The 27,306-nt window shown below is 40.9% G+C and overlaps 1 protein-coding gene across 5 annotated transcripts in view; it reads right to left on the bottom strand.

The window, feature by feature from the left end:
• Window positions 1-21,848, bottom strand: part of si:ch73-103b11.2 (early endosome antigen 1) — a 52,577-nt gene extending 30,729 nt beyond the window's left edge. For 2 of the 5 annotated variants that reach the window (XM_039616811.1, XM_031739301.2), the window contains exons 1-3: window positions 20,947-21,848; window positions 18,553-18,630; window positions 15,780-15,845 (exon numbers count right to left, since the gene is read on the bottom strand). In XM_039616811.1, the coding sequence (XP_039472745.1) occupies window positions 15,780-15,845; window positions 18,553-18,630; window positions 20,947-21,066 (264 nt within the window). In that variant the 5' untranslated portion in view covers window positions 21,067-21,848. The remainder of the gene's footprint in view (window positions 1-15,779; window positions 15,846-18,552; window positions 18,631-20,946) is intronic. The other 3 variants (XM_039616813.1, XM_031739305.2, XM_039616812.1) reach the window with 2 other exon arrangements.
• Window positions 21,849-27,306: the final 5,458 nt, after the last annotated feature.

The raw sequence follows: 27,306 nt of genomic DNA, 5'->3' as shown, positions 1-27,306 counted from the left end.
TGAAAGCCCCGGTCTCACCCTCACAGAGAGATTGAAGATTTAGAAAGACAGAGAGGAGGACCAGTAGAGGGTGAGAGGAGGGAGACTAAGGTCTTGAGCTAGTGGTCAAGCAGAACAGCAGTGCAGCAGGAAAAAAAAATAAAAAGGGCTTTTGTGGACTTTGACTTTGGACTGCTCGGCCATCTGTCTGTGTAAACAAATCTAGAGTACACCACACATGTGGGCTTGTCCTTGAGCTGGAGTCAGAAGAGGATAAACGGCAAAAAATGTCTGATTCTGGGAACAGTTGTACAAGCAGCTTAAGGCCCTGGTTTAATAAGCGCTGCATTGGATTCTCATGAACACAGAAAATAAATCAGACTGACAGCAGCTTCGATTAGGAACCTATTTTCATAGAGCAGCTCACCTCTGAGAGGGATTTCAGTGCTTTGACTGTAGTAGGAGGCAGCGCAGTGGGAGTACAGTAAATGTTTGCTGGAGCTGTGTGGCGACCAGCACGGGGCTCCTCTCACACGTGTGCCCCCTCCCAGCTCCAGCACCGTGTCAGCTGAGCACCATACACGCCCCCACTTTGGGCCAGCCATAGTGCCTCTAGCCTCTAGCCCCAGGCCCCTGAACCCACACCTCTCTGTCACCTAACCTAGACCCATTCCACTCTCCCAGGGCCACCGCTCTTCACAATGAATCCTTTGTGAATCAGCACCAGTTCACATAATGTAGGATTGTCAGTCGCAACAGTCCACAGAGCCACTCCTCCCGTTAACCCTCAACAAGGAAATGACCGGGAGACAAGAGGCCCAAACAAATCTCCTTTTGTGGTCACAGCATGAAAATTATGAAGCCAGCATAAACTTATTCTTGTCTCTGAGGTTTCTCAAACAATAGTGGAAATACTCCATGGGAGTCATTGAGCAGAGTCCCAAAGGAAGGCTGGACAAATCAGGGAGAGATCCGATTTCTCCAGTCTAGCATGTGAATACTGAATCAGCAGCTGCAGGTAAAATTGTCATAACAACCTTTACAGGAAAACTATGCAGTCGCATCATTTATAAACACTGTAAACTGTGGGATTAGATACATGCAAGGCTACTGTACTGGAAAATGTATGATTCATTTAATTCAGTTAATTTTTCAAATTTTAGGATTTTGTTTTACTCACAGGCAATTCAGGTTGGGCTCAATTTTTAAAATGAACAGGTTATGAAAACAGCCGCATTTCTTAAACTGCTCATGCCATGCAAAAGGAAGAGACAGAAACATTTTTTTACTTTGGATACTCCAGGTAGTACACTTTCATGTAATATAATATGTGCATGTGTTAGGGTTGTCAGGATACTAGAATTTCAAACTCAATACAGATACCCAGGAAAATACTCAATACCATTGAAGATATCATGGGGGCAAAAAAAAATTACAACTATAACATCAGACAATACCATTTCAAGCTTTCTGATGTAGCACAAAAAAAAAAAAAGAGAGAAAAAGAAATACCTACAAGATTTAACTGTAAGGTGATATATATTTTACATACATGTTTTCAGCTGCTCCCTCATATCCCAAGGGGTCACCACAGCCGGATGACTTTACACAGGATGTAATTCCTTATGCAACCTTCCTATTTAAGGAAGCTAGCACACTGAGGCTGGGTTTGTGCCTATTGGATAATCACTAATGGTCAAAAGGCTAACATGTTTGTTGGCCAGGTTATCAAAGCGTTTTAGCACTTTAAAGCAATGGTCTACTGAAATCTTGAAATTCCTCAAAAAAGTTTGTTCAGTTTTCTTCTTGTTCAAACACTGTTCATGTGTTCAGCTGCTAGTGGCTGGAGGGGCTGTGTGAAGACGGCTCTGTTCATATCAATAGTGATGATAATTAATATTCAATACAATAGTAATGTTAAGTACTGATTAGTATCCAAGGAACAATTTGTTCTGATAACTCTAACATTTAAGCCTATTTATGCAGGATGTGAACTTCAAACATGGCAAGTTGTCCACTTATTGGAACTGACTGCACCATTTGTGTGAACATTTGCAACTTGCCAAGCCTCCAAGCAAAGATAATATGAAACTTCTTCTACCGTTATATGTATGAGCACTAAATAATCCTACAACACAATCAATACCTAAAAATAATCATCTGTTAGCTGGCACTGACAAAAGTGCCAATGACACATCCTCCTACTAATGGCTGAAAATTGGTTGGTGGTCCTCCCTTTGTGCCCAGTTAATTTGGGAGTGTGGGATATGTGCAGATTGCCACAACTGACTTTGTGAGCAATACTAGTACACCATCCAGGTAACTGTAGATAACTTCACTCAGTGTGAAAGTGCTTACACAGTCAAAAACAGCAAGTGAGGTTATGGAGGGAAAACAATTAAAGACAACAGCAACTATTTTAAGTTGTACAGTCAGAGAGAACAGGGGGTGCTAATGATTAAAACCACTGACAATATCGCAGTCAGGATGCACTATTCTGCTCAGATGCTGTGTGGCAATATGGTGGTGTTCATTAGAAACCACATCTGTTTATATAATGGTAATCAGTGAGTTCCATACATATCTTTGTGCCTCGGCTTCCTTCGCTCACTGCAATTCTGCAGCTAAGCAAAACAGCCCATTCTCCCTTATGACACAGTGGGAGAAATATTTGCTTCTTTTGGCAGCTCGCTGATGGTCCGCTTTCTTTTTTTCATTGCAAAGCAAATTCTCTTCCTCTGCCATCAACATTTTTGGGTTCGATTGACTCGTTTCTGTTCGTGGAAAGCTAGAGACTGTTTGAAAATGACTCACGAAGATTGTGAGGTAAATTAAACTGCATTATACTGTGTGAGTCACAAGTTGCAATACATTTTCCAATACATTCAGTCAAGTTCTCACAATCGGCATAATTGCAACTAAATATGCTGCCAAGGTTAGCTACGAACACCTGTCCGTTAATTAGAAACATCTGTTATTGGTTACTAGGTGCCACTCTGTCTGCCATCCTGTGTGGTGACAAATTCAAATGCTATGACTTCACTTCTTGAGTTACATTACTCGTCTTTAGACATGTACCAGCAGGCTTCTTTATTCTGCATCCAAAGCTATTCTAGTTTGATCATTTCAGACACTGGAGCCAAAAGAAAAGCCGATGAACTGGCACCGCTTCATCCTGACTCGTGTGCAAAAGCTTGAAATCAGGTCTCTTCAGGGTCCATCCTCTGCTCGCTACAAATAACGGCAATTATGCGATAAATTTTTTCCATAGCAACCGAGAACAACAGGGGCAAACACACATTTTTTGATACCAGTAATCGAGCCAACAACCAGCTGCAGGGAAATATCCTCAGGTGCCATATGGATGGGAGTCACCTTTAGTGGTGCTGCAGAGGACCATCAAACCACCTCCTTCCCAAGCACATAATCATCATACAACAACAGATATACATTGTAATCAGGCTACAAAATAGAGTTGAGAGATGTGTCACAGGCAACACTACAATCATCAAGTCCAACAGCGTCTCGGTTATGTAATTTTACCTCAGTATCAAGACTGCTTTCAGCAGGCACAGTAAGAGCCCCCTCTGTAATGCCCTCCCACATAGGTCTGTACTCCAGCTAAACATATAGATGGATTAAAACAATAACAATAATCAAAATAAACCATGTGTTATAAAGCTGACATCTCTGCTGCAGGGCCAAGTGCAGTCCTGTCAGGCATTCTCAGATACACCTCATCCCACTGGTATGCATTCTGGACTTTCAGACGGTAACGAAGCAACAGAGCGGAGGCTGGAAGAACACAGCGCTAACACACAATATTGTGTAAAAAAAAAAAAAAATGAACAGGAGCAAAGGAAAAACCACAGCACACATTTCACACATATTTGTAGAAGATATTTCAGAGAGGGTTGTGGGTGGCAGCAGCAGCAGCGCTTCTCTTCTTATGGAGAGTGGTGAGAGAATGTGGGTGGTTTAATGCTGTGTTAGGAGGCCAGCAGCCGGCGAATGCAGAGGAGGAGGAAGATGAGGGTGAGTAAGTGATGATGAAGACCTTTCGTTTTTTCCTTTTTTTTTTTGCCGCTGCTTAGTACAGCAGGATTTTCTTCAAATGCAGGCTATGATTGCAATCGGTCAATCAAGTGCAGTAAACTACAACTATGTGAACCTGATCTCCGGCTGCCCGTTATGGTGGCAAGCCAAGAACAGAATAATAAAAACACATGTAGTCACACAAAAATCAAACAAGGCATTTACGCTAACGCTGTGTCACTCAGACAGGAACTGTTGGTGTGACGCCTGTAATAATGACTACATAATAAAAAGCAGCAAAAGGCAGACAGAGTGTGAGAAATCTGTCAGCCTATGTTGAGGTGGTGACAGAGTTGATGCGCTGGCAGCAGAAACAGGTGCTACAGTCGAGTTGTGTCATGTTGCCTTGGCTGTTAGGTCTAAAAAGTTGTTGTTAGTGTGTGTGTGTTTGTTTCCCCACAGACAAGACCCTTTTTCTTTCTTTTCTCCCAATATTTGTGAAAGCTGCCCCTTTCTTCTCTGAATCTTCTCAGTGTCAAAAATCATTATTTAATAATTTCTTATCTGCTCCTTCCGTCTTCACTACTTCTCTTGACTGATGAATGGAGCCTGTTATGTCTACTCACTGCTTATCTGTTCAGTTTATACCCTTCACTTGAGGTTGTAGAGACTGTGCCAAATAATTACCCTATGTGTGAAGGGACTGTATTTCTTGGTTTCTACGATACCAATCTCTAACCGAGAAGGGCTTTCTCTGCCAAGTCCACTGTCTCATGTCAACCTTAAATGAAAGTGATCCAACTTTATAATAAAACCTCCACCAAATTTTATTAAATCTGACTTTGCACCTTTTGTATACTCCCACTGACATTGAGACAAAACAATCATCTAAAATATACCTCTGTTTGTCTGAGTAATAAGGTGACAAACAAAACACTGCAAAGACTGTAAAGAAGCTTTTTTTTGTTGTGCCACATGGATCACAGAGACAGGAAACTGACCTTGTGTAAAATCTTGGGTGGTTGGGAGCTGAATGCACAAATGCATGTCACATCAGTGCCGCAGTTAGATCCTAAAACACATTCATCAAGCAGTCCACCAGCCTAAATTCATTCCAACAGCTACTCTCCCAAATGACTGCTGGAAGCCCAGCGCATTAAGACTGTTTTGCAACACTGCTATTATCCATTGTTAGTCTTAAATGTTAATGATCTTAATCACTAACTTCTAGCACAGTAAACCCTAAAGCCACAGTTCTGTGGTCAGCTTTTGGCTCCACTGCAAAAACACAGCACTTGTTATAAGATTACAAGGTGCCTCCAAACACAACTGTCTGAAATGCTGCTGCACGCCATTCAGTGCACTGACACAGCACTTTGGAAAGTAGGCCAAAGTGAAAAGGTACCCGTGCTATGCTTGGTCTTCTGATACAGTCTTATAATATAAACTTCTATAGTCACAGAAAAGGTACACAAATACAAATAACTCAATTAAACAGCTAGTTTCTGCACCTTAGTCGGCTCTATGAAGAAATTACAGAAGACATGCAGGGAGATACCAAATAATTCTTCAGTCCAGTCGAGGCAGAATTTGCCCACCAAGCCGAAAGGAATGGAAGGGAAAATGGAAGAGGCACGGGAAAATGTTTCTTCACTTAATTAAGTTAATACATCAACTGTGGAGCTAGTTTTTTTCCCTACAAGGATGAAAAGCAGCGTAATCAAAACAGCAGTGACAACAATTTCAAGCAATGAAGCGAGGATTCATCAGGTAACAAAACTTTCCACATTTCTTTATGCGTTCTAGGACTAGACACCATTAAAACTAAAGCACCATCTGGTCATTGTGACAGGCAGGTAGATGCCAAAACAGTCAGCTATAGCTGCTAGCTGTTTGCTAGGCTTCACTGAATTGGACCTAGTTAGCAGCTGTAGCAGGTTAATCCACACCATAGTTCATTAAAAAAAAAAAAAAAAATGAATTAAAGGGTTAAAATTAAATAAAGTTATTTATTCTTTTAAGTATGAAAACTACAACCTAAAACATGATATACAATAAAATGACTACCAAATATAATACTGAATATACATAAGTAATTATATTCACTGCTAAAGAAAAATACAAATACAAACCATCATCAACTGGATGTGTGTTCTCCAATTTAAGTATTCTAATATACTAGCAAACTAAAATGTGAACACACCATGTTGTCATGTATAAAAAACTGCTCACTGATGATGAAGCAACATGTTTTTCGCAAAGCTGTAAGTACTGTATTACAAGGACTTTTTAAAAATTGCATTCATGAGTCGTTTTTGATAGCTAAAGTTACAAAGAAGGTGTGCTTGTTGCTTTAAAGCTGAGAGAAAGCACAGAAGAGAGGACCACACTGAGGGTGCAATCGCTGGAAGCAAGCCAGAACACGGCTGCTGGAAAAGGGAATTTTGGGCCAGGTCCTGAGGAAGCTGGAGCAGGTTATTAAAGAGAGAGTCGCTCACCCAACAACAATTAGCAGCAAGCCAAAATCTTCAACTCCACGTAATGTAGGTTTTATAAGCTTGAGCTACTCATTAAATGAGGCCCACATAGGTAAATACTTCTACTGGGAGACATTTTCACCTGTATATCAAACATACTTGAAGCTGAAAGTGTGCACCATCACATGTGAATGCTATTCTTATCCTGTAATTGTAAGTGGTGACCAGACGCAGCTCTGAGGCTGCACTTTTTAAAGATATCTTTGCTGCAAAGCCCTGACATTAACAGGTGACAGGATTGCTGGGTCACCATGTTGAGGCAAAAGGTCAAAGGTCACCTAATACAGCTGCACCTGTCATGTCTCTGAAAGACATTCAACTGCAGCTGCGGCCACTACAGGCTATCCCAAGGCAACGGCTTCAAATCTAAGGCTAGCCTACAACTGAACTTCCAACTGAGGTGCTAACCAAATCAAAAATTACACAGTTACAGGAGGTTTATTTTAAAAAGTGTGTCCAAAATGTATCTAGCCAAAAAAAGTAATCTAAATATATTAGGAAGCATTTTTTGGTTTGGTTTTAAATGTATGTTTTTTACTTTCACTTTGCCTGCCAGTGTCCCTGTGCCACCACCACTGAACATGCAGACCTTCCCACTGTTTTATTAGCGCCCCTCTTGGAGCTAGCTAACCTCTCACCCTGATACTTTAAATGAAATCTTTTGTCAGTGTCCTGGTCTGGTGTTTAGAACAAACTGAGCGAGCAGTCTGCCAGGCCCCGTTTGGCTTTATAGAGCAGGGAGGGGTGTAGGGGGGGGGAAAGAAGTTACACAATACTGGTGGTTGCTCTCCCCCAGCACAAACGGTTTATTGGCCAGACAGAGCTGGAATGGAAGAGAGAGATACAAGAGAGTGGCAGGATAAGTGAGCGGTAAAAGGACAGGAAAGAGAATGGGACTGAGTAATGTATAAGTGAAGTTCTTGCAAGTGAAGAATGCACACTTGGTTTAGCCAAATCCTCCAGGAGTAAGCCTTTTTCTGGTTAATGAATGGCTGGAAATCATTAAAAAGTACAAGAGTGACTGAGGGAGGGTCGAAACGAAGGATGGTAAAAGGATATTCTGAAAACTTTTCACCACGGCACAGTACTCGTCCACTGTCAACCAGAATTCAACTAAACCTCCTTCATATTCGCCAAGAGAAATATGACACAAGAAAGAAAGTGCAAGGTCACAGTCAGCTAAAGTCCCACATAAACACAAAATGGAGACCTGGCACACTCTTAATGATCCTGTCAACAGTCTCACTCACACACACACACGAAACACTGAACACCAATATAATCACTATGGTATCATGCCCTGAACTCGAAGTTCAGGTCGCTGCCAGGGTAAGCGAGGTTCTAAATCAGTATTCGAACACCATCATTGCTGTTGATGCCCAAAATCCCACACAGTCCATGAAATAACAAACAGTCCAACACCCTGCATAACCTTAATTATTATAATCTAGTCTCACACAAAAGCATTTAACCGTGAATACCATGCGATGCACTAAGGTTACCAGTACCAATATGGACACAGTGGCACAAAATATGTTCACAACTACAGCAGCAAAAGGTCTTTAAAAAAGTATTTCACTTCAGAATTTGCAAAGATAAAAGTATGTGTTTGCTACTTTACATAATAGCTTACACATAACCTACCATCTAGCAATTGTGACTGGGATGTGAGTGACATATATTTTGGCATAATTGTAAGTACATCTTTTGACACTACAGTAATTTCAGCGCTTTATTTTCAGGCATATTAAGCCATCTGGCTGTGGAACACACAATCACAATGAACAAAGGCAAGCTAGTGAGAAGATATGAAAATATAAAACTTTAAATCACATTTTATATTTAAAAGAAAACAACTAATATTAGTCAATGAAACAACTTTAAACAATAAAAGTAACGGATAGCAGCCTACAGCTAGGCTAAGCCCACGAGTTTAATATTTAGAGGACAAACTTGGTCCTGAGCCAGTTACAGGATACTGCTGACTGAAGAAAAGGAAATGTCTCAACAGAACCACTTGAGTATTTATATCTGCCATATCCAGAACAATGTGGTCACTAAGACAGAGACAAAAACTAAGGAGCAAAGATAAGAATACAGATGGAGAAATTCAGGCCAAAAGCATAACACAGAGCAAGACTGGTAATATATTAACAACCTAGCCCATCTTTCCTAAGACCCTTCACCGTGTTTAGTTTAGTTGAGTCATACTCTCTTGGTAATAGCAAACTTGCATGTCAGCACTCAGTTGGAGAGTGCTCATGCATCTTTTCGTATCTTTACTGAACACACTGAGCAATCACAACACCGGCTGGAAAAAGCGAGTGCTACTCGGGGTCAGGTGTTCTACGGGGTTGGAAGACTGGGTCATAGATTAAAGCCTCCCTAAAGAAACCACAGTGTGGTTACTGACCGTCTTCTCCTGTTGTGAGTCATGCCTTGATCACCACTATTTTCACTCAATGTTGTGAATCTTCACTTCACAACATTTCAGAGTTGTGAAGTGAAGAAGCGACAAAAAGATTTTAAACAATAGGACCTATTGTCTTCAAATGACAAAAACATATTTTCCTGCTCAACACTTCTGCGATTATTTCCCACGAACAGAGAGACAAAGGTGGAGAGAACAAGTGAGCTACAAACATATATCAAAGCCAGCACATTGCTGAATCTATGCTGTGAGGTATGAAGGCATTTCTGAAGTCCCAAAAAAAAGAGGGTTCAGCCTGATCGGGGCAAGGTGGACCTACTGAAGTGGCCAATAGGTATATAGAGATATTCGAGAAAGAAATACTCTATCCACATCAACTAGATGTGGTACTCGAGTGTGTGTGTTGACTTGGATTAACTGACTTTAATGAGCTGAAACTAACTGGATCTCAGAGAGAGAGAGAGAGAGAGAGAGCGCGAGAGAGAGGCTGACATGCATCACGCTTGTTTAGTCAATAAGAGACATCAACAGAAAAAAAAAGTCGTGTCTTAGGTCATAAAGCTACAAATGACAAATCACTGTTGTCCTAGGATGATGATGCTTCTACAGAACAATGTTTTCATGGCAAAACAGTACTTTGAACCAGAGCACAGGAGTGGTGTGTTATTTAAAAACCCCATGCTCTCATTAACACACTTATTCACATAGCACTTTGTGCTTGTGAGCTGGCCTGAAGCATGACCTTACTTCATTTTTTTTGTAACCATTTTTACCTTGATTCATGTACTGCAGTCACTGTCACTGTCAAATCATGCTGGAGGGTCCTGGCTATCGTCAGGCGAAATCATTCACAAAGCCAGTGCTGCACTAAAAACTTCTTTGTCTCCCAGCATTTGCATGGAAGTTTGCAAACACTCACCACTTCCCAAGTGTACTGAAACCTCCCTAGCGACCGGAGGTTGCTAGAGCATCACTTGCAGGACTCCAAGCCTGGGTCCTTAGGAATCAGTTTCACGCCCAGCCAACCAGCTGGCAACCAGTCGCGGGAACAAAAATTTTTCCTTAATGACTGGTGGTTGCTATGCGACCACCAGCCAGCCTTTAGACCTATGTGACTGTTTTTAATTGCAAGCTAGCTGTTGACCTTGCCGTTTGTGTTATAATGACTTTAGCATATACTCATCCAATTCAACCATCAAGCTATGAAATCTCAAATCAGGTAGGCCTGTGTTGTCATTTTTGGTTGGTTGTGCCACAGGAACAATGCTTACTGAAGTTGGGCCCTCTCACTGTAGTGAAACTTTATCAGCCAACAAGTCAGAGCAATGATAAGATCTTCAGTGCAAAATTGGGAATTTAACTAGGACACAACAGGGACAAAAACGAAAAAAAAAAATCCCCACAAAGTCCCCATTTCTGCACACAGAAACAAAAACAAGGGAATTCTTGTTATAAATGTACCGCACTGGGTGAAAGCTTTATGACTGGGGGTTGCTATTCAGCTGAATGTCAGTTACAGCGCTGCGGATCCTGATTATTACAAGCTGTATGAATTGCTGTTCCCATGGTTTTGTGGCTTTGTGCACTGGGTATAGTGACCCAACTGTAATCCATTACTGTTTACATTCCAGCAGATCAGTTCCTACTGGAACCATGGGGAAGGAAGGGCAGGGGTTAAATAAGACTCTCACGCACCATATCTCTACAAAACCAACATATGCCTCACCCAGAATCCATATTTAGTGCTCTAATATGGAGAGATTATACCACTTCTATCCACCAGAGCTGCAACCAACGTTTATTCTTGCCCCTCTGTGCTATAATGCAAACATAAATGTACTTCAGGTGGTTCACACTTCTTTCTCCAGTCATTTTCTCATGGCTTGCTGTGAGTGGAAGACTAGAGCACCTCTAAGTATTCCGAATTTGATGGGGTAGGGTGGTAAAACTCTACTTATTCCCCACATTGAGTGGCCTGGAGGCAAGAAACACAGCTCCAAAGCCCTGCCCACTCATCTATCCCCTAGCTCTCACCCCAAACAGACACTCACCACGAAACGTTTAGATTCATGTTTCTCAGGTGCAAAAAAGATAGAGAATTTACACATGTCTCAGCATGTGAAAAGGTCTTACAAGGCTTGAAGGCAAATACAGGCCGGGGCTGTATGGGTTCATGTCAGAGATTAAGGAGAGATGCAGCAGGACCTGTGCGTATCTCAAGTTAAAAGAATGCACAAATGTGTGGGAAATGGAAGGAAGTTTGTCCAAAAAAAAAACCCAAAAAAAAAAAAAAACCCTCTCAGTTCTTGGACAAAGCTATGGGGCAGAAGTCCATTATTTGAATTCCAGTAAACACAGCAAATTAATTGAGCCAAGATGAAATGTGAATGACTTAAACAGCTAAAACATCATGAGAACATCATGTTCTCGTTGAATACGGCTGCGATACAGACTGCAGTCAATACACTCTAAAGGCAAACGCAATCCAAGTGTATCTGAAAGGGTCTTTTGTGTACTGCAACTCAATAGGGAGCCTCACTTCATTCGCAGGTATACTGTGCTTGTTCAGCCTGGGATAAAATACATTAAGCGAACAGCGTGATAACACAACCTGCACTGTGTTCCCGCAAAGGTCTCGAAATACAATGAAGAAATACTGCACACAAACCACCCTCAACATTAATAAGAGATTAGCAATGCACAAGCCTGATGATTCAGTGTGACCTCAGACACCACAACACAAGACTGATAAATTCCCAAAGAGGAAAGTTTAGATCACATAATGAAGAGCATGTTTCACTTAGAGTAGGTTATCTATCGGTCAAAGGACGTTCACTGGGTGCGAGGTGATGTGTAGGGCATTTGACTGCACAGTGAAGGTTATTAGAGTAAGGGTGTTGATCTTTCTGACTCTCGCTGATGTCATTAAAGCAGCTTTCCTGACAGTTTTTCTCACCTACATACCTGCCCTCACTCTGACGTGATAATGGATCTGGTGTGAGAGGCTGTTTCTCTCACCACACTTGGACAACTTCAACACACAATTATGTAATTTGTCTTATTTGTTTTTATGTTTAACTCAAAATTATCATAAAACCCACATTCTGTATCTGTTCTCTGCAAACAAGGAACACTTTAATAAAGAGCTTACTCAGAACTTGCAACACCTGTTCCAGACGTGTCCACTGCTGTCTAGTACCCTCTCTCACAGGTGCACACACACACAAACACTTTGTCCAATCCAGCCTTGCACATTTGTTTTGATGCTGTATCTGATGTTTTTGTCCACAGCCACAGCAGAAAGGCTTGCTCGCCACATGACAGAGCCTAGAGACAACTTCAGTGCACAAATCCGTACTTTGCTTCCAGTCTGTTCTGTCCTATATCAGTCAGGTCAGAGACCTCTAGAGCTCTCAACAAAACTGAGAATCTGCCCCATGCATCAAATACCATGGTAAACTGCCGGTGGACAAAAGGGACAAATCGTGTTGCCTCAGCAACGCTGCCTGGACAAAACTGTGTTAGTCTGCTCTTAGAACAATCCAGCTGGTGCATTCAGCAAATACTGGGGACTGAACTGTAAGTGAGCTTTCTAAATAATTTTGTCTTCTCTCCATATTTGCAAATACCAAATAAAACAACACGTATTCTGTGAACTAGTGGCACATTTTCAGCTATTCACACTCAAACAGCAACAGTAAACAGTTCTCTTTATCACAGTTCTCTTTATTGTTCTTACTGCAGCTATATTCCCCCCCCCCTCACTTGTCTTGTGCACATAACAGCTCTTCAGAGCCACCGTCGCTCTTAGCAGAAAATCATGGCAGCGGTGTGTCATGTTAGCTGTTCACTGTAGGTGGGCAACCCCAAATCAATGACTTCAAGTCCTGTGCTCCCTCCCAGGTTTTTGCTAGTCCATTCCTTTCCCACAGAGCCATGCCACATCCTGCAGGTTGGAACCTCAACCCATCTGGGTTTGGTTAAGCCAAGACAGAAGAGCCATAAAAACCAGGCTAAGAGCAAAACAGAGGGGCACCTCCTCATTTACAATCATAACGAGTGCTCCCAAAATTGGGTTTTGATGTGGTTTAGAGGAACGTTATACTGGCGAAAGCTGGCAAACTTTAGAAATCACAATTTAGTTCATCTGATCTTAATGTTGACCAGTGTTTGCCGTACAGACTACAATAAATCAAGAATATTTTGAGACATATTTTACCATTTTTCCCCCTCTTTAACATTTATGAACGTCCTCTAGCTCTTATTTTGAAAATCCAGTCACTGTTAAACAGCTAGTCACGACTTGCCCTGTGTTTTGTTACCATACTAGCTTTCTGATCTGGTCAAGCAGTCCTTAATATCATTCAGCTGCTCTGAGCACGTGAATGAAGACCTGACTGGAAACAAAGCAGAATACCGATTTGTTATCTGTTGTCATAAAGTATGTAAATGATTAATATGTTTAAATGTAGGTTCACCTCCTATCACACATGCACATTTGCAAATGGATGGATGCAACGCCCTTACTACTGCTATAAATACAATTTAATCTTTGGAAAGTAATGATTATTGTGGCTCCTTGGTGTGTTTTATGTTGAATATTTTAATTGTATGTAATCTCAATACTAATCAAATTGAAAACAGCCTAATATTAATGTCAGACATGTACACCATTTAGCCAAGTTTGTGCAGCTCTTTATTCAACTGAAAACAATTATTCTAATCAGCCTCGTGTGACAAGCGAGGCTCTATATTTAGTGGCACTTGATATTTCAAGCTCCAGACCCATATTGTCCCGTATACTTTTGATCCTCCACTCAGAAGAGGGATGAAAACACAAAGAGTGACATCCAGAGAGAACACTGAATGGAGGGAGGACATCCGCCACTTCACTTGTCTCTTCCCTATCATCTATGTTTCTTTCCATGTCATCCTCCTCCTCCATTGAGTGCCTCACAAACGAGCCTCAATATGAAGAACACATTAGGGCCACTGCAGGATTTGAAAGCTATGTTCAGACAGATTTTGTTAGCCAGTGGTTTTATTTTTTTTTCCAATAAAAACAGTGCAAATAGACATAATGTAAGGTTGCTCACGTGCTGTCTTGTGCATGTATCTCAAGAGTCGTCAGCTATATTGTACATGATGTATCGCTGGCTGCTAGGGAAAAAAAAAAAATGTATTCCCTGACTGGATAGTATAGTAGTTCCTGGAGGTTGGTGGCTGTTGCTGGGTAAAATGCTGGGTACGCACAAATTTTCTAGCAGTTCCTTTGGCTGCTAGCAGATTGCCTGCAGTTTTTCACATTTGTTTGCAAATACTTGCTAACTACTAGCTGAGGGGTAGTTACTTAAAAAAAAATGCGAGGAGAAGCTTCGCTTTAGCCAAATGTTTTTTTTAAAAGGGTGCAACTCTTACTTTGAAGGAAAACAAGTCCGTCACTGCCAATCAACCTACAACCCAGCAATAAGCAAGCAATTGTCATGTTTGCAACACTTCAACTGTAAGAATGCAATAACTGTAAAAGGACTTAATATGAGGAGGAAAAGAAGAATGCCACACTGCACCCCAGCATCTGTTCCCTTTATTACATCAAACCTCACGCTAGCTTTTCTACTAAAATACCACAATGTGAAAGGGTCAAAGTCAATAAAACAAATACAGTTTCATCTACTTCTGCTTTCACCTCATTTCAAAACACATCCTACGCTTAAAAAAACAAAAACAAAACAAAAAAGGCTGTTGAACACTGCTTGGGTCGATCAATATTCAGCATGCCTGCATCCTACAGTGCCAATAAAACCGACAAACTAGATTCCTGAACCAAGTCGACTACAAAACTCAAGCTCAGACAGAAAGTCTACATACTAATTTTATAATTACTACATAGATTTTAGTCTACTGACTAAATATAACTCGGTGATTTAATATGTCAGTCAATGAGTGGTTTTTCCAGTCTTTCCTTTAAGAACAGGAAGTAACCACGGAGCACCTGCACATCAAGTGCGCAGTGTAGTAACCACTTAAATAAACACACAAAGCTAGGTACATAACTTTGAATGTCAACACCACACTCTCATTCCTTTTGACACTACTGTATAAGCAGGCTTAGTGTTTAGCACGCTCACTAAATACCTGGTTGTATGGAACAAAGGACTGGTGCTAACCATGTGTAGGCTGTCTCATCAATCTCACATTTTCAGCACTTGCATCAAAGTTTTTCTTTGGTTTTAATACAACTAATTTTGCACAGAAATCATGTAACTAGCGTTTCTTCTCAGAGAAACTAAACTTGCAACTAACAATGAAAAAATGATCATACTTCATTATCATCTTACAATAAATACAACTGTATTACAGTAACAATAGCCACTGTAAATGATCAAATAGTAGCCAAAGCCTCTGGTTTAACTCAAGTGAAAAGAGAGCAATCCTTTGATGTGAAGCAGGAAAAAGAAAGAAGTGAAAGTTTTAACGTCTGTTCCCCTTATGTGTCAAACTGCTGATGGAGTTGTTTGTTTTCAGAAGTCAAAGAGAGGGGAAAAAAACTTCCCTTTTATTTATATGCTGCATATTTTCAATGTCATAGTAGCAGCAATGAGGTGAATAAGGCTGTGTAAATGAGCAGATCATGGTGCATTATAACACAGATACACTGTACAGTATGCTGCTGTTTGTTTGACCCATGCTGTGGTTGTTTAGACTGTGCCACCAGCTATTAACAGTCACAGACAAGCTTCAGAATATGAACAAAACAGGCAACAAAATAATCATCAACTGACAGGAAGGAAGCTCACCATTTCATCCAGAGCATAGCGAAGTAAGCCGTGCTCGTAGAGGATAAAGAACCTCCTCTGCCATTTCTGTAAAAAGAAAAAAAACCAAACAACCAAAAAAATCTGTCATTACTGACATGATCACACAAAAGATATCAACAGCAAACCATAGTCATTTTATATTAAAAAAAAATTTTTTTTAAAAGAAGCCTCACAAGAAGATGTGCCAATATTTATCATATCAATCATTACACATTTGATAACTCTGGGCATGAGAGTCAAACACAGACTTGTGGAAGGCCAATAAATTTCTAAAGCCTGAGATTATTTTGCTGGATCTAGAAACTCCAGTTAAAAGCTTGAACACACACCTTAGGGTATAAAGACCTCCAATACAACACACACATACACACACGGAGACACACACACACACACACAAACAAACAAACAGTTAAAAGGAAGTGCAATCAAGTTTTTGGAAACAGTTGCTATACAGCAGTAAGCAAGTAATGCTGGCACACGTTCCTCTTACGGGACATCACAAGGCTTTCAAGCTGTGACAAGCTGGACAACATTTTTATCAGCATGCATCAGCTGCATTCGGTCATTAAGATTTCAGATTGTTTTCCTTTTCTTTACAACTACTTGAGGAAAAAAGGCCTTCATATATAAAGTGCGGGTGTTATCACAACAAGAGCTAAGTGGATACAGACGTTCATAAGAGAAGATGAGATTTCACTGCCGATTAAACTGTAGGATATATATGGAAAGGCATGCAACTGTGAAGCGCAGTGTTATATCATGATGTACCAGGTTAGCTGGGGGGGGTTTAAGTCTTGGTTTGAATGGGAATCCTGTCAGTTACAATAATACAATTTCCACTGATATTCATCCTCATTGTCTTGATCAGTTCTCTTCCACCGCCCTCATATCCTAATGTACCGCTTAGTCTCAGTGTTAAATTTCCTGGGCTCCTATTCTAACAGCGCCTGATGCATGAAATATTGAGAGCTGCTCTCTAACCTAAAAGGCCACTGGAAGGTCTCAACAGGGGGGCCGAGAAGCCTCAGAAGCAATGTTAAAGGGACACTGCAGTCCACAGATGCTTTTTAAAATAAACCAAACCAAACCAAACAAAAACACAAACACGATATATTACAGGCTACAGAGGCTGATTATAGAATTCCACCCTCACTGTCACAAAACAGAGCCAGACCCCTCCACAACCTGTTAAACTAAAGTGACCCTAAAACGTGACTCACCTGAGACATCAGCAGTTTTTTGTTTCTCTGTTATTTGTTTCAGTGTAAACCTGACAAATGTGCTCACGTCAGCACTACGTACAAGCCAGCAATTATACCCCCGCAGTGAAACGCTGACTGGGAGAATAGGCGGAACGCATCACTGATGATGTCAAAGCAGCGGCAGACTGTTGATAGTAGATCCAGAGGTGCTTTTCCCAAAACTCATATGGAAGCCATCAGCGAGGCTGTGAGAACGGAGACCTTTCTTCTCCTCCCCCACATTCGCCGTAGTCCTCTTTTTGGGATGCACCACCACAGCATATAATCTGGCAGCTGATAAACGACGGCTCCGATTACACGATACTGCAGTGGTAAGAGTTATTAAATGAAGTCAATATTAGGCTCATTATTTCCTAACAATGAGGCTTCACTGACAGAGGACTGAGATTCCCATAAGAATCTGCTGATTTCATGAAGTAGCCACTGAAGCCACAACAACAAGAGCTCTTGTTTATCAAATGAGTGCCAGAATGGATAAGGAAATTAAAGGGAGGAGTAGCCACGCTACTTACCTAGCACTCTGAGCTGGTAAAACAAACTTAGCTTAGAACTTTGGTGGTAAACAACATAGCTTTGCCTAGCTAAATGGGGTAGGGGGTCTACTATATGGGGTGGGGGGGTAAGCTTATAACCAAAACAAAAATCATCACAGACAAGAAAAATGGATAATGGCTATGCTGGGATTTCCGCCAGTGGATGATGGTCGGGGTACACCCTGGTAACTAGACAGTCATCTGCACTCTCAATCCCTCCTTTGGGCAATTTAGAATCACCAATTACCCAACAATCATGTCTGGACTGTGGGAGGAAGGCAGCGTACCTGAACAGAAACCACGCAAGCACATCAAGAAGCTCCAGAAAGGCTTCAATACAGTCTCACAGCAGTTTGTGAAAAAAAGTCACAACCATTAATCCATAGATACGTGTTACTGGACATAGATTTCACACTTTTTTTTTTTTCTTGTCCTCAACAAAACTTTTCATCAGTATCCAAATTTGACTTGACCTTGAGCATAACTTGGGCAAAGACCTGTTAGATGATCACCGTGTGCAAGTGTCTCTAAAATCAGTACACTAGGATGACAAGTTTCCCCTAAGCTTCTCACACCTTGGGTGAAAACCTATTAGGTGACCAACAGAGGAGCAGCATTTCTTGCGAACAGTGGACAGACAGGCAGACAGCAGATGCCTCGCCATGCCATAACGTCATCTGTCAGCTCAAAACCAAACAGGCTGCTCGTTTGTCCTCAAAGCAGTTTAACACAAAATCAAAACCACTACACCAATCAACCATTCAGACGAGCAGAAGCTAAACACAAGGGGGGTTAAATGGACCTCTTCTCTTATAAAGAGCGCCAGTTTCTTGCCATGAATTTCTGCCAAAACTTCCAAAAGAAAGTCAAGAAAAGGTGAAGTGACAACATAATGCTCTCTTCTAAACACAAGCAATCTGACCACCAGCAAAGCTAAACACTTATGAAACCACTTACCCGAGATCTGTGTAAGGGATTGTCAAAATTTGTTCCCTCCGGTGCCAGGAGCAGCCATCCTGCATATATAGGTTTCGCCTGGTGAATGGAAAACACAATGACAGTGTTGGAAGCAATCATTAGCATAATAAATAACTGTCTAATTATGGGACACAGAAGTTGATTCTGCAAGTTGAGACCACATACTATGACCTATTTTAAAACACACTCACAAATATGTGTTAAATTCAAGGAAAGTGTTATAATAGACATTAGCTGGCTTGACTTTAGGCTACACTCTCCACTTGGCTTTATTCCAGAGCACCATGCTGCCCTGAAAAAAAGAAAAAGGAAAGGCACACACACACACACACACACACACACACACACACACACACACACACACACACACACACAATTTTTCTTCTGATCCTCTAAGTGGGTGGACTGGTGGGTGGTGGGGGAAGCAAGAGGCAGAAGTTAGGAGAGGAAAGAAAGAAAGAAAAAAAAAAAAAAAAAAAAAAAAAAAACAGTGGATGAGAAGCAGAAGAGAGAATTAGTGCCGAGCTTTTGTGGCTACAGATTTGCAATTCAAACATGTACTGAGAGACGCAAGTTGGCCTGGCAGTGTTTCTTAAGTTGTTCTGGTACATACTTGAACTGTAGCCACGCTAGTAGTCAGCACTTGTCTGCCGAGCCAAGAAGTCCTGCATAACCACTGCATGCATACTGCGCGCAGGAGACCGAGCTGAACTTGATGTTTACATTAAGATCGTACCTGTGCCTAGCCTAAAGAGCTTATCAAATTAAGCGTCTTACATAAATGCACGTGTGCTTCGCCCCCCAGCCTATGAAACAGTAGCCAACAAATCTGAGTCAAAAGAGCTTGACATATCCAGCTGTCTGGCACTTCCATGTCTTTCAATCTGAGGTTTTGATTACGGTCATAACTTCACCCTATGTACGGCCGAGCATAATCCACCATAAAATCCTCTTTTGCTTTGATTACATGCAGCACAGCACATTTCCCAGCTGAGTGACTGTGTAAACAAAATGACATAACATTAATTTCCAAGCACAAGTCCAAATTATAACCTTGGACAGTCAAGAGTTTGAACAGACTTGCAAGAGAAACATTCAGACACTAAAAATGGAGGGAAAAAAACTGCAAGATGAAGGCAACTGATAATGTGACTGAAAGAATGAGACAGTGGGACACTTGTTGTTTTAATGCCTGTAGAAAAAAAAAGAAAGAAAAAAAAAAAAAAAAAAAAAAAACACAGTTTAGAAAAACATCTCATCTGTCCTTATAAGACTTGACAGCCATACCAATGGCAAGTCCCCCATGAGACCGAGAAATAAGCGAGATGAATCTAGGTCACTTTTTAGCCTCTAATGGTTCAGCAGTTAAATGCACTCATCTGAGCGTGTTCCTGTGTCTTCATTTCGCAATGCCCCCCACCTCACAACCTCCTATTCCATGTAATCATAAAGGATTTTAATATTGCTTCAATAGCCTGGGCCTTTAAGGCAAGTGAAATTGGAGAGATGGGAGGTCAGAATGACAGTTCTGGCTGAAAATAGATGCTCGGCTTTTCCATATTTTTTCTGTGTGTGTGTCTGTGTAAGGACTTAATATATGGAGTACAGGACTTCAAACCTCCAGCAACAGACGATCTAATAATCTTTAATAGCCATGTGAGGCCAACAAACATAAGCCAATTTCTGTACCAACATCGTGGAGGACAATGATAGTGGACAATGTGTCTCACAGACACTGAAAAAGCATCACTTGTACAATCTTCAGACCTGAGAATGAGCCTTGATCTTTCCCATTAAACAAGACTCCCAAGAGGAATGATCACAATGTGGGTCAACAAAGTTCAGCATGATACCATACCACCTTCACAACATAAGACTCCCTGCTGGGGACAATGTAAACAGTGAAATATCTCCACTAAAATAATAATAATGTTAATAATAATAATAATAATAATAATAATACTAAGTCAGCCTCGCACAATATTAGTCCCTGTTAAAGTAAACTTTACAGTTTCTTATTTTAAGCAATAGTATGGTTCAAACTACAGTTAAATGATCAAAGGAGACAACATAATCTGAAATAATTACAGCTCCTGTAAAAGCAGCTGATAGTGTTTCTCCTGTGCTGCAGGGCATGGAGCTGGGTGGAGGCCTGCGTGTGCATGAATTAGGGTCAATATGCGCCCTTGGGCTGGAAACTAATTATGTCCAATTAACCCAACCTTTGCACTTCGTGGTCTATTAGCACACGACAAGTCGTTTGAAATGAGCACATCAAACAGAAAAGACAGCAACAGGATTTGCACTCCCATTAAACGGTGCATAGTAAGAGTGAAACGCAATGGAAAGTTGCTGGAAAAAGCGTTTGTTTACCTGGTTTAAGTCTTCGTCGTTGAGCAGATGCGACTCTCTGGGCTTAAAGCAGTTCTGGCATTTACTTTTGTTGAAAATGTTGGCTTGAAATTTCCGACAGGGATTGTCTTTGAGTGACATGGTTGATTGAGGGAGCGACACTCGATGAGGGAAAAAAAAAAGACTTATTTTAAAAGTCCGTGTTTGAGGGGGGGAACAATCAGTTCTCACAGCAAAGACTGAGGCAAGTTGCTCTTGTATGCTTTCTAGAACAAAGCCATTTAACAGTGCGCAGTTCACCTGTCCCGAGGTTACCTGAGGCGGTGCGTAACCTCTCGTTAAGTGATATCTATATTGGTCATCTTGCACGCGGGGTCGCCTCCTGCAGCTAACGCCGACCTGCTAACTTTAGTTTTAGCGTGCAGGCTCGCGCAGAACTTGTCAAATAAAGTCGTGGAAAGTACGGACAGATGTTCGCGTGTCTCTCTTAATTACGTCCTCCGACGAGGTGTCGACGTCTCACAGGTGACGCTCCGGGCCTCGAGCTCGCTGCAGAGGTCCCGTCACAGTCTCCATCGGGCGGAACGGCTCTTCACTGAGGGGGAGGGAGTCCACTTCGGCCCCCCCTCTCTGTCTTTCTATCAAACAAGTGATAGCGCGGTCATTGCCGTTAAATCTTTTTCGCGCTTCTAACGTCTCGCTTCAGGGCCACCGGAACGTTATCAAACTTCGGAAAAGCCATCGACGTGGTTGTCATGCCGCTGGATGAATAGCGTCGGGTCCTGTTCGTCGTAGAGCTGCTCCCCCTCTGGTACTGATACGCAGTCTGCGGTTGATGTTTTCGTGCAAATCCTCGTTCGGGCCGGACATTCAGTCGGTGGAGAGGTGGGAGGTGAAAGGGAGAGAGTGGGGCTGAGAGACAACGCCTTCGACCAATAGGAATAGGTGGACACGCCCAAAATCCAGGCCTTTTCTTTCGTGGACCAATAGAAAATCTTCCGAAGTGCTAATATTTTCTCTCATGCTAGGTGGTATTTAAAGGCCCACTTAACTTCCGTACAAAAACTCTGATGTTGTTGAAATTCCCTGTGCTAATATTTTGCTTTAATTGCGAGTCAAATGGCCAGAGTGTAGGGTGTATCCGCGTCGATGTTATTCTACTAATGAAAAAACATTAATTTTTTTAAATTCAGCTTGTGGAATACGGTTTGGTTTTTACATATAAAAGAAAAGTCTAAAGGTATACATAGAAATGGGTTCCTAATGAATTACTATTAATGTTACTAATAAAATAAATGGCAGCAGGCCAAAAAAAGGACACACCACACATCATGCACTAATAGTTATGGAAACTGGACGTGAAAAGAATCTATAAAGGGTGTACAGGAGCAAAGCCTGAACTTAATGTGTATTACAATGTAAAAGGATTACATTATATACATTTTTTAAAAATAAGTGTGGCTTATAGGCTACACCATATGCATATGCAACTTTCAAGCTGATGCTAATGCTACTTTATGGTGGTTTAAAACATACATCATCATCAAGAAAAAAATAAAATAAAATCTACAGCACAAATGCAACGTAAAGTCCGGCAGGTGTTCTTATTTTAAACATAGACGTCAATCTTAAAAAGACTCCAGAGCACCATCTGTTGGTCTTGAATTTCAAATGGCCTGACTGGGATTTTTAGAAACATATATTTATTTAAGGAAATGTAGAGGGTGTGGAAAATGATGGACCTGGGTTGCATTTTGCTTGTGTTCCTCCTGGCTGCCATTTATTTAAGCTGACTTTGTGCATCCTGAACAGGAGGACAGGCATGGGTTTGCTATTTGCACACAAAAGAAAGAGTAGTAACTGTGCAGATATTTCTGCAGAGAAAAGAAAACCGGAGCATGGATGTCTGTCATCACCGTCAGGTTCTTTGAAGTGCACTTGAAAGCGAAGTGCAGCATGTTTTTCAGATTCCAAGCTGATGCTTCAGATTGGGAAAAACTGTGAACTCAGGGCAAAAAATATAAGTTATTGCATCATGCCGTGTTTTGTGGCACGATTTTATGTTTTTCGTTGTTGTTTGTAACTTGGAGAAAGAAATTAGTGCTAGGAAATACAAACCAGTGCTTGTAAGAAGTGTGTGATTTTGATTATGCAGCTTGAGGTGGTGGGATTGTAACGCCAAGTGAGCACATATAGTGGGGTAATATAACAGCTGAGTCTGGGAGAAATTTAAAGCAAAAATATGTGTAATTATTCATTTAGGCCATTATAGTAAATGACTGAAATACATTTTTTAAATATGTTCTCCATTTTAAACTGAAACATGCTCCTGAGTAACTAGAAAACTAAGAAATATGCATCCCATGAGTCATAAAACCATGACATCATTTTATTTTGAAAATGAATCTAGTATTTAGTGAAGAATTTGATATCCTGGGACTGTTGTCCAGAAAGAGTAGTATTACTGATCCACAAAGGTTAACATGAACATTGCTGACTACTTGACCATTTCGGTATGTGTGTGTGTAGCGCCAAATCATAACAACAGTTACTGGATTGCACTTTATATAAGGTAAAGACCCTATAATAATACAGGGGAAAAAAAACAGAAAACCACAACAATCAGATGGCCCCATACAAGCAAGTACTTTGGTGACAGCGGGAAGGAAAAACTCCCTTTTAACAAGAAGAAACCACCGACAGAACCAGGCTTAGGGAGGGGCAGCCATCTCCCGCAACTGGTTTGCGGTCAGTCCTAAACACTATATTTATAAGAAGGCAACCAGAACAACACACCGATAACGTTACTTTTTATCTTATGCTTGTGTAGCAAGTATGTAACGCTCAACCACCCAAATTCTGAAGGATGTGCCTTCTAATTATTTTATTGATCTGAACACATTTTGCTTGTGTGTCCCGTTTTTTTGCCTGCTTTTGATATTCTTAACCCGCTAAAAGTACTCAAAGCTACTACTGCAATTAAAGGAAACTTTCTTTAATTATTTCCTCACTTCTTTATTTTCTGTCGTATGAACAAAAGTACTGGGCTACTAACAGAAACTGCTTTGTTGTGAAGGTCCCCACGCAAAGCTTTTGTGCTGATGGTAATGCCAGAGAAGGTTTGGACCTCCGCAGTTACTGAGTCAGCAGTGTTGATGACTTTTACAGATTATGTGGCTCAGCATTCAGCGACCCAGCTGTGTAATTTTATGTGGCTTGCCACTTAATGACCAACTTGCTAAGGTTCCATTTTGATATAATACCACTTACAGCTGATCACTGAATATATAGGAGGGAAGACTTTTTACAAACTGGCTTTCTGTAACAGTTGCATCCTGTGCAAGACTCAAATTCAGTCAACCCATTCTTTCACAAATGTTTGAAAACACAGCGGACAAAAACACTTTGTTTCTGACAATTTTTTCTACTCTTGGCTCTGTATGATGTCACTTGGAGCACATATTAATATGGTCGTCTCAGGCATACAGATCAAATTGTGAGGACATCAGCCAATCAGAAAAGAGTTGTCTTAAAGGAGAGAGAAAAGAAAATTATTTTAAGGCGTGAATCATGAATAGCTACTCTAGAGGAGTCCAAGAATGAAAATATAGAGTTGGAAAGAAGCATAATAAAGGAGGTATATCATCGCCTCGATGCCCACCTTGGTTGTAGTGTTCGTGTCGCATACTAATTGCGTAAAGGGAAGATAGAAGATAGAAGATACTTAATTTTTAACTACTGCAGTGCACAGTGGAAACATTAGATTAGTATAAATGTATGTCTCTGGAAGGTGGCTGTCAAGCTATTCTTCTTTTATTCACAGTGTTTAAACAGCTAGTATTAAAGGGCTACCTAACACTAGCTTCTTGCTTGAAATTGAAAAAATACCTTCAATTTCAGGAAGCATTTCAGAAACAAGACTGCAAAAAAAATGCAAAAATCATTTTCTACATGCAGTTAAATTCCATGTTGTTGTGGAGTACAAGAAATGATAATAGACTTGTCATTCAATTTTTTATGTTTGACTAACAAAGACTTTAAAAAGTGCACTGTGAAGCAATGTCGCGAGTTTGCATGTGCTCACTGTGCTTTCTTTAGTTCTCTCTGGTGTACTGCAGCTTTCTCCCCACAGCTATTCTACAGGCCAAATTCAAAGCTCTGCAGGTTTTTGTTAGTTTGTAATCTTCAGCATCAAAAACACAGGCCCATGATGATTGATCAGAGTTTCTCATATCTCATCCGCACATGATAAACTTCACCCAAAGGTACAACAGTTCTATAAATAACCACAGCTGCACAGGAAGTTGTGTGTGAAGTTGCAAAGAGACACTGAAATATTTATTTATCTAATCAATCAAAGTCCTTTTACACAAATGAATTAAAACATGAAGAATTTCAATACTAATTTGAATAAGTGTAAAGAATAAAGTGAACCACATCTCAGTGCCAAACTCTCCATGTGTGCTAGTTCCAAAAGGTCCATTGGTCGTGATTGTGTATTTCAGCCACTAAATAATATGGGTTAATAAGAAATACAAATTGCAGTGGAGTAGGGAAGCATTAAAAGAAGGTGGCACAGAAGCAGGGGTCTTACCTTTCCTTTCAGAGGGAAAAGAGTGACATAACTGAAACATACGGGCACATGGCTGCCCAGGCAAACCTGGTGTAGATGTTTTTACTGCTGGAGTCAAGGGACAGCATGGAGAAAGACAGTCTGTGCTTACAACAGAACTCTGCTGGGGTCATCCCGTGGAACTGCTTCACTTCAGGAAGGTCCACCTTGGAGGCGACCAGCACGCATGGGATGTTGCCTTCCATGTAATGTTGCTAAATAAAAAAATTCAAACAGTGAAAAGCTGAGTTGAGGGAGAGTAAATTTATATAAAAGGGTGTCCTAATCTAATTCAGATAACACATAACTATGGGGTTAAAGCCAGTGGGTCCGAATACAAGCAAATTAAATCACAGTTTATGTTTACGTGTTGCTTAGTAACTGCAGAGTAATTGTAACTGAATCTTTCTTTAGTCAAACAAATATTAAAAAACTAATAACGATGCTGGAAGGATGTCTGTCTCAAGTCTATTTAATATGTCGGACCGTCTAACCTCTGCAATTTTCAGCTCTCCAAAATTATCTTTCTCTAATTACATATATGAACGGTAAAGACTGGGAGAGGCTGCAAAGTGAGCTGTGCTGGATTATCAGACAGGGTAACTGTGGGCAAACAGGAGCAAAACACACAGTAAAAGAAGGAGTGATCTTAAAAATTAAGAATGAATAGAAATTGACACTTTATCCTTCAAATGGTCCTGTAACTGACTGTGACTGACCTTGTATATGCTGGCACAATAGTTGAAGGAATGGGGGTCACTGATGTCAAACATGAGACAAGCAACATCACAGGAGGCGTCTGACTTCTTCAAGAACTCCGTCTCCACGTCTACCTCATTAAGCTGCAGAGAAGGGAAGGTTGCTCAGGTCATAGTCAGGGTCAGATAGAGAGTCATCACATTCCTTCACTTCAGTTTTCTTGCATATTATCACCATTGTTTTTTGTTTTAATCACCAAAACATCATAACATGTGAAAGACTCGTCTGTAAAAGCACTGTAGAAATGATATGTCCTGACTTTCCTTTCTTTAATTATTTGTCGCTCCTCTGTCAAAGGTTTCATCAATAAAATATGAATATGTCTGTTATATCTTTTTTAATCAATCTAATGAACAAAATCTGACATTAAGAACTAAATATAATGTCCTTTAACAAGCCTATTTAATCTGATGAGCATAAGCATTTGACAAGGAAGTTATTGATGAATGTAAATGTTGAGCAAAGTGAAGTTGTTGTCAGTCTCCATACAGGTAAACACTGCATTTGTGTTAGTGAAGTGTAAGAGATTCAGAAATTCAGACATCACCATACTTTGTCAAGTTTGGTTATTAATTATATCATAAACCTTAAAATCTGTGGTTCTTTTTTGTATGAATTTAGAATTTGAATTCTAGACTAATTAGCAGGTCCTGAGGCTGGCCATGTGGAAGACCGTGGTAGTGCAGGTGAAGGCAAAGCAGCTCCGGTGGACAGCTGCAGCACCAGCGGTGCAGACAGGCAGGCCTGGCAGACGACTGCGTGTCCAGCAACGAAGGAAAAGCCGTTCTGGAGGCCGGCTGCACGTCCAACAGACGCAGCCCAGGCGAAGTTCCTCAGGCAGCTTGGTAGGACCAGCTGGCATGAGGACCTCTAATGGAGCAGGTGGCTGGGAAGGCTCTCCTGAGCCTCCAAGTTGCGGTGTGGGAGCCGTCGACGGCTGGACACAGAACTTCAGTGGTTCATAAGCATTACTTGCAAACCTGATTTTTTTTTTGTCTTGGAGCTTCCAC

The sequence above is a fragment of the Oreochromis aureus genome, linkage group 8 (genome assembly GCF_013358895.1).
Source record: "Oreochromis aureus strain Israel breed Guangdong linkage group 8, ZZ_aureus, whole genome shotgun sequence".
NCBI lineage: Eukaryota > Metazoa > Chordata > Actinopteri > Cichliformes > Cichlidae > Oreochromis > Oreochromis aureus.
The sequence above is the reverse complement of the archived record's forward strand: the minus strand, read 5'-3'. Positions and strand labels throughout refer to the sequence as shown.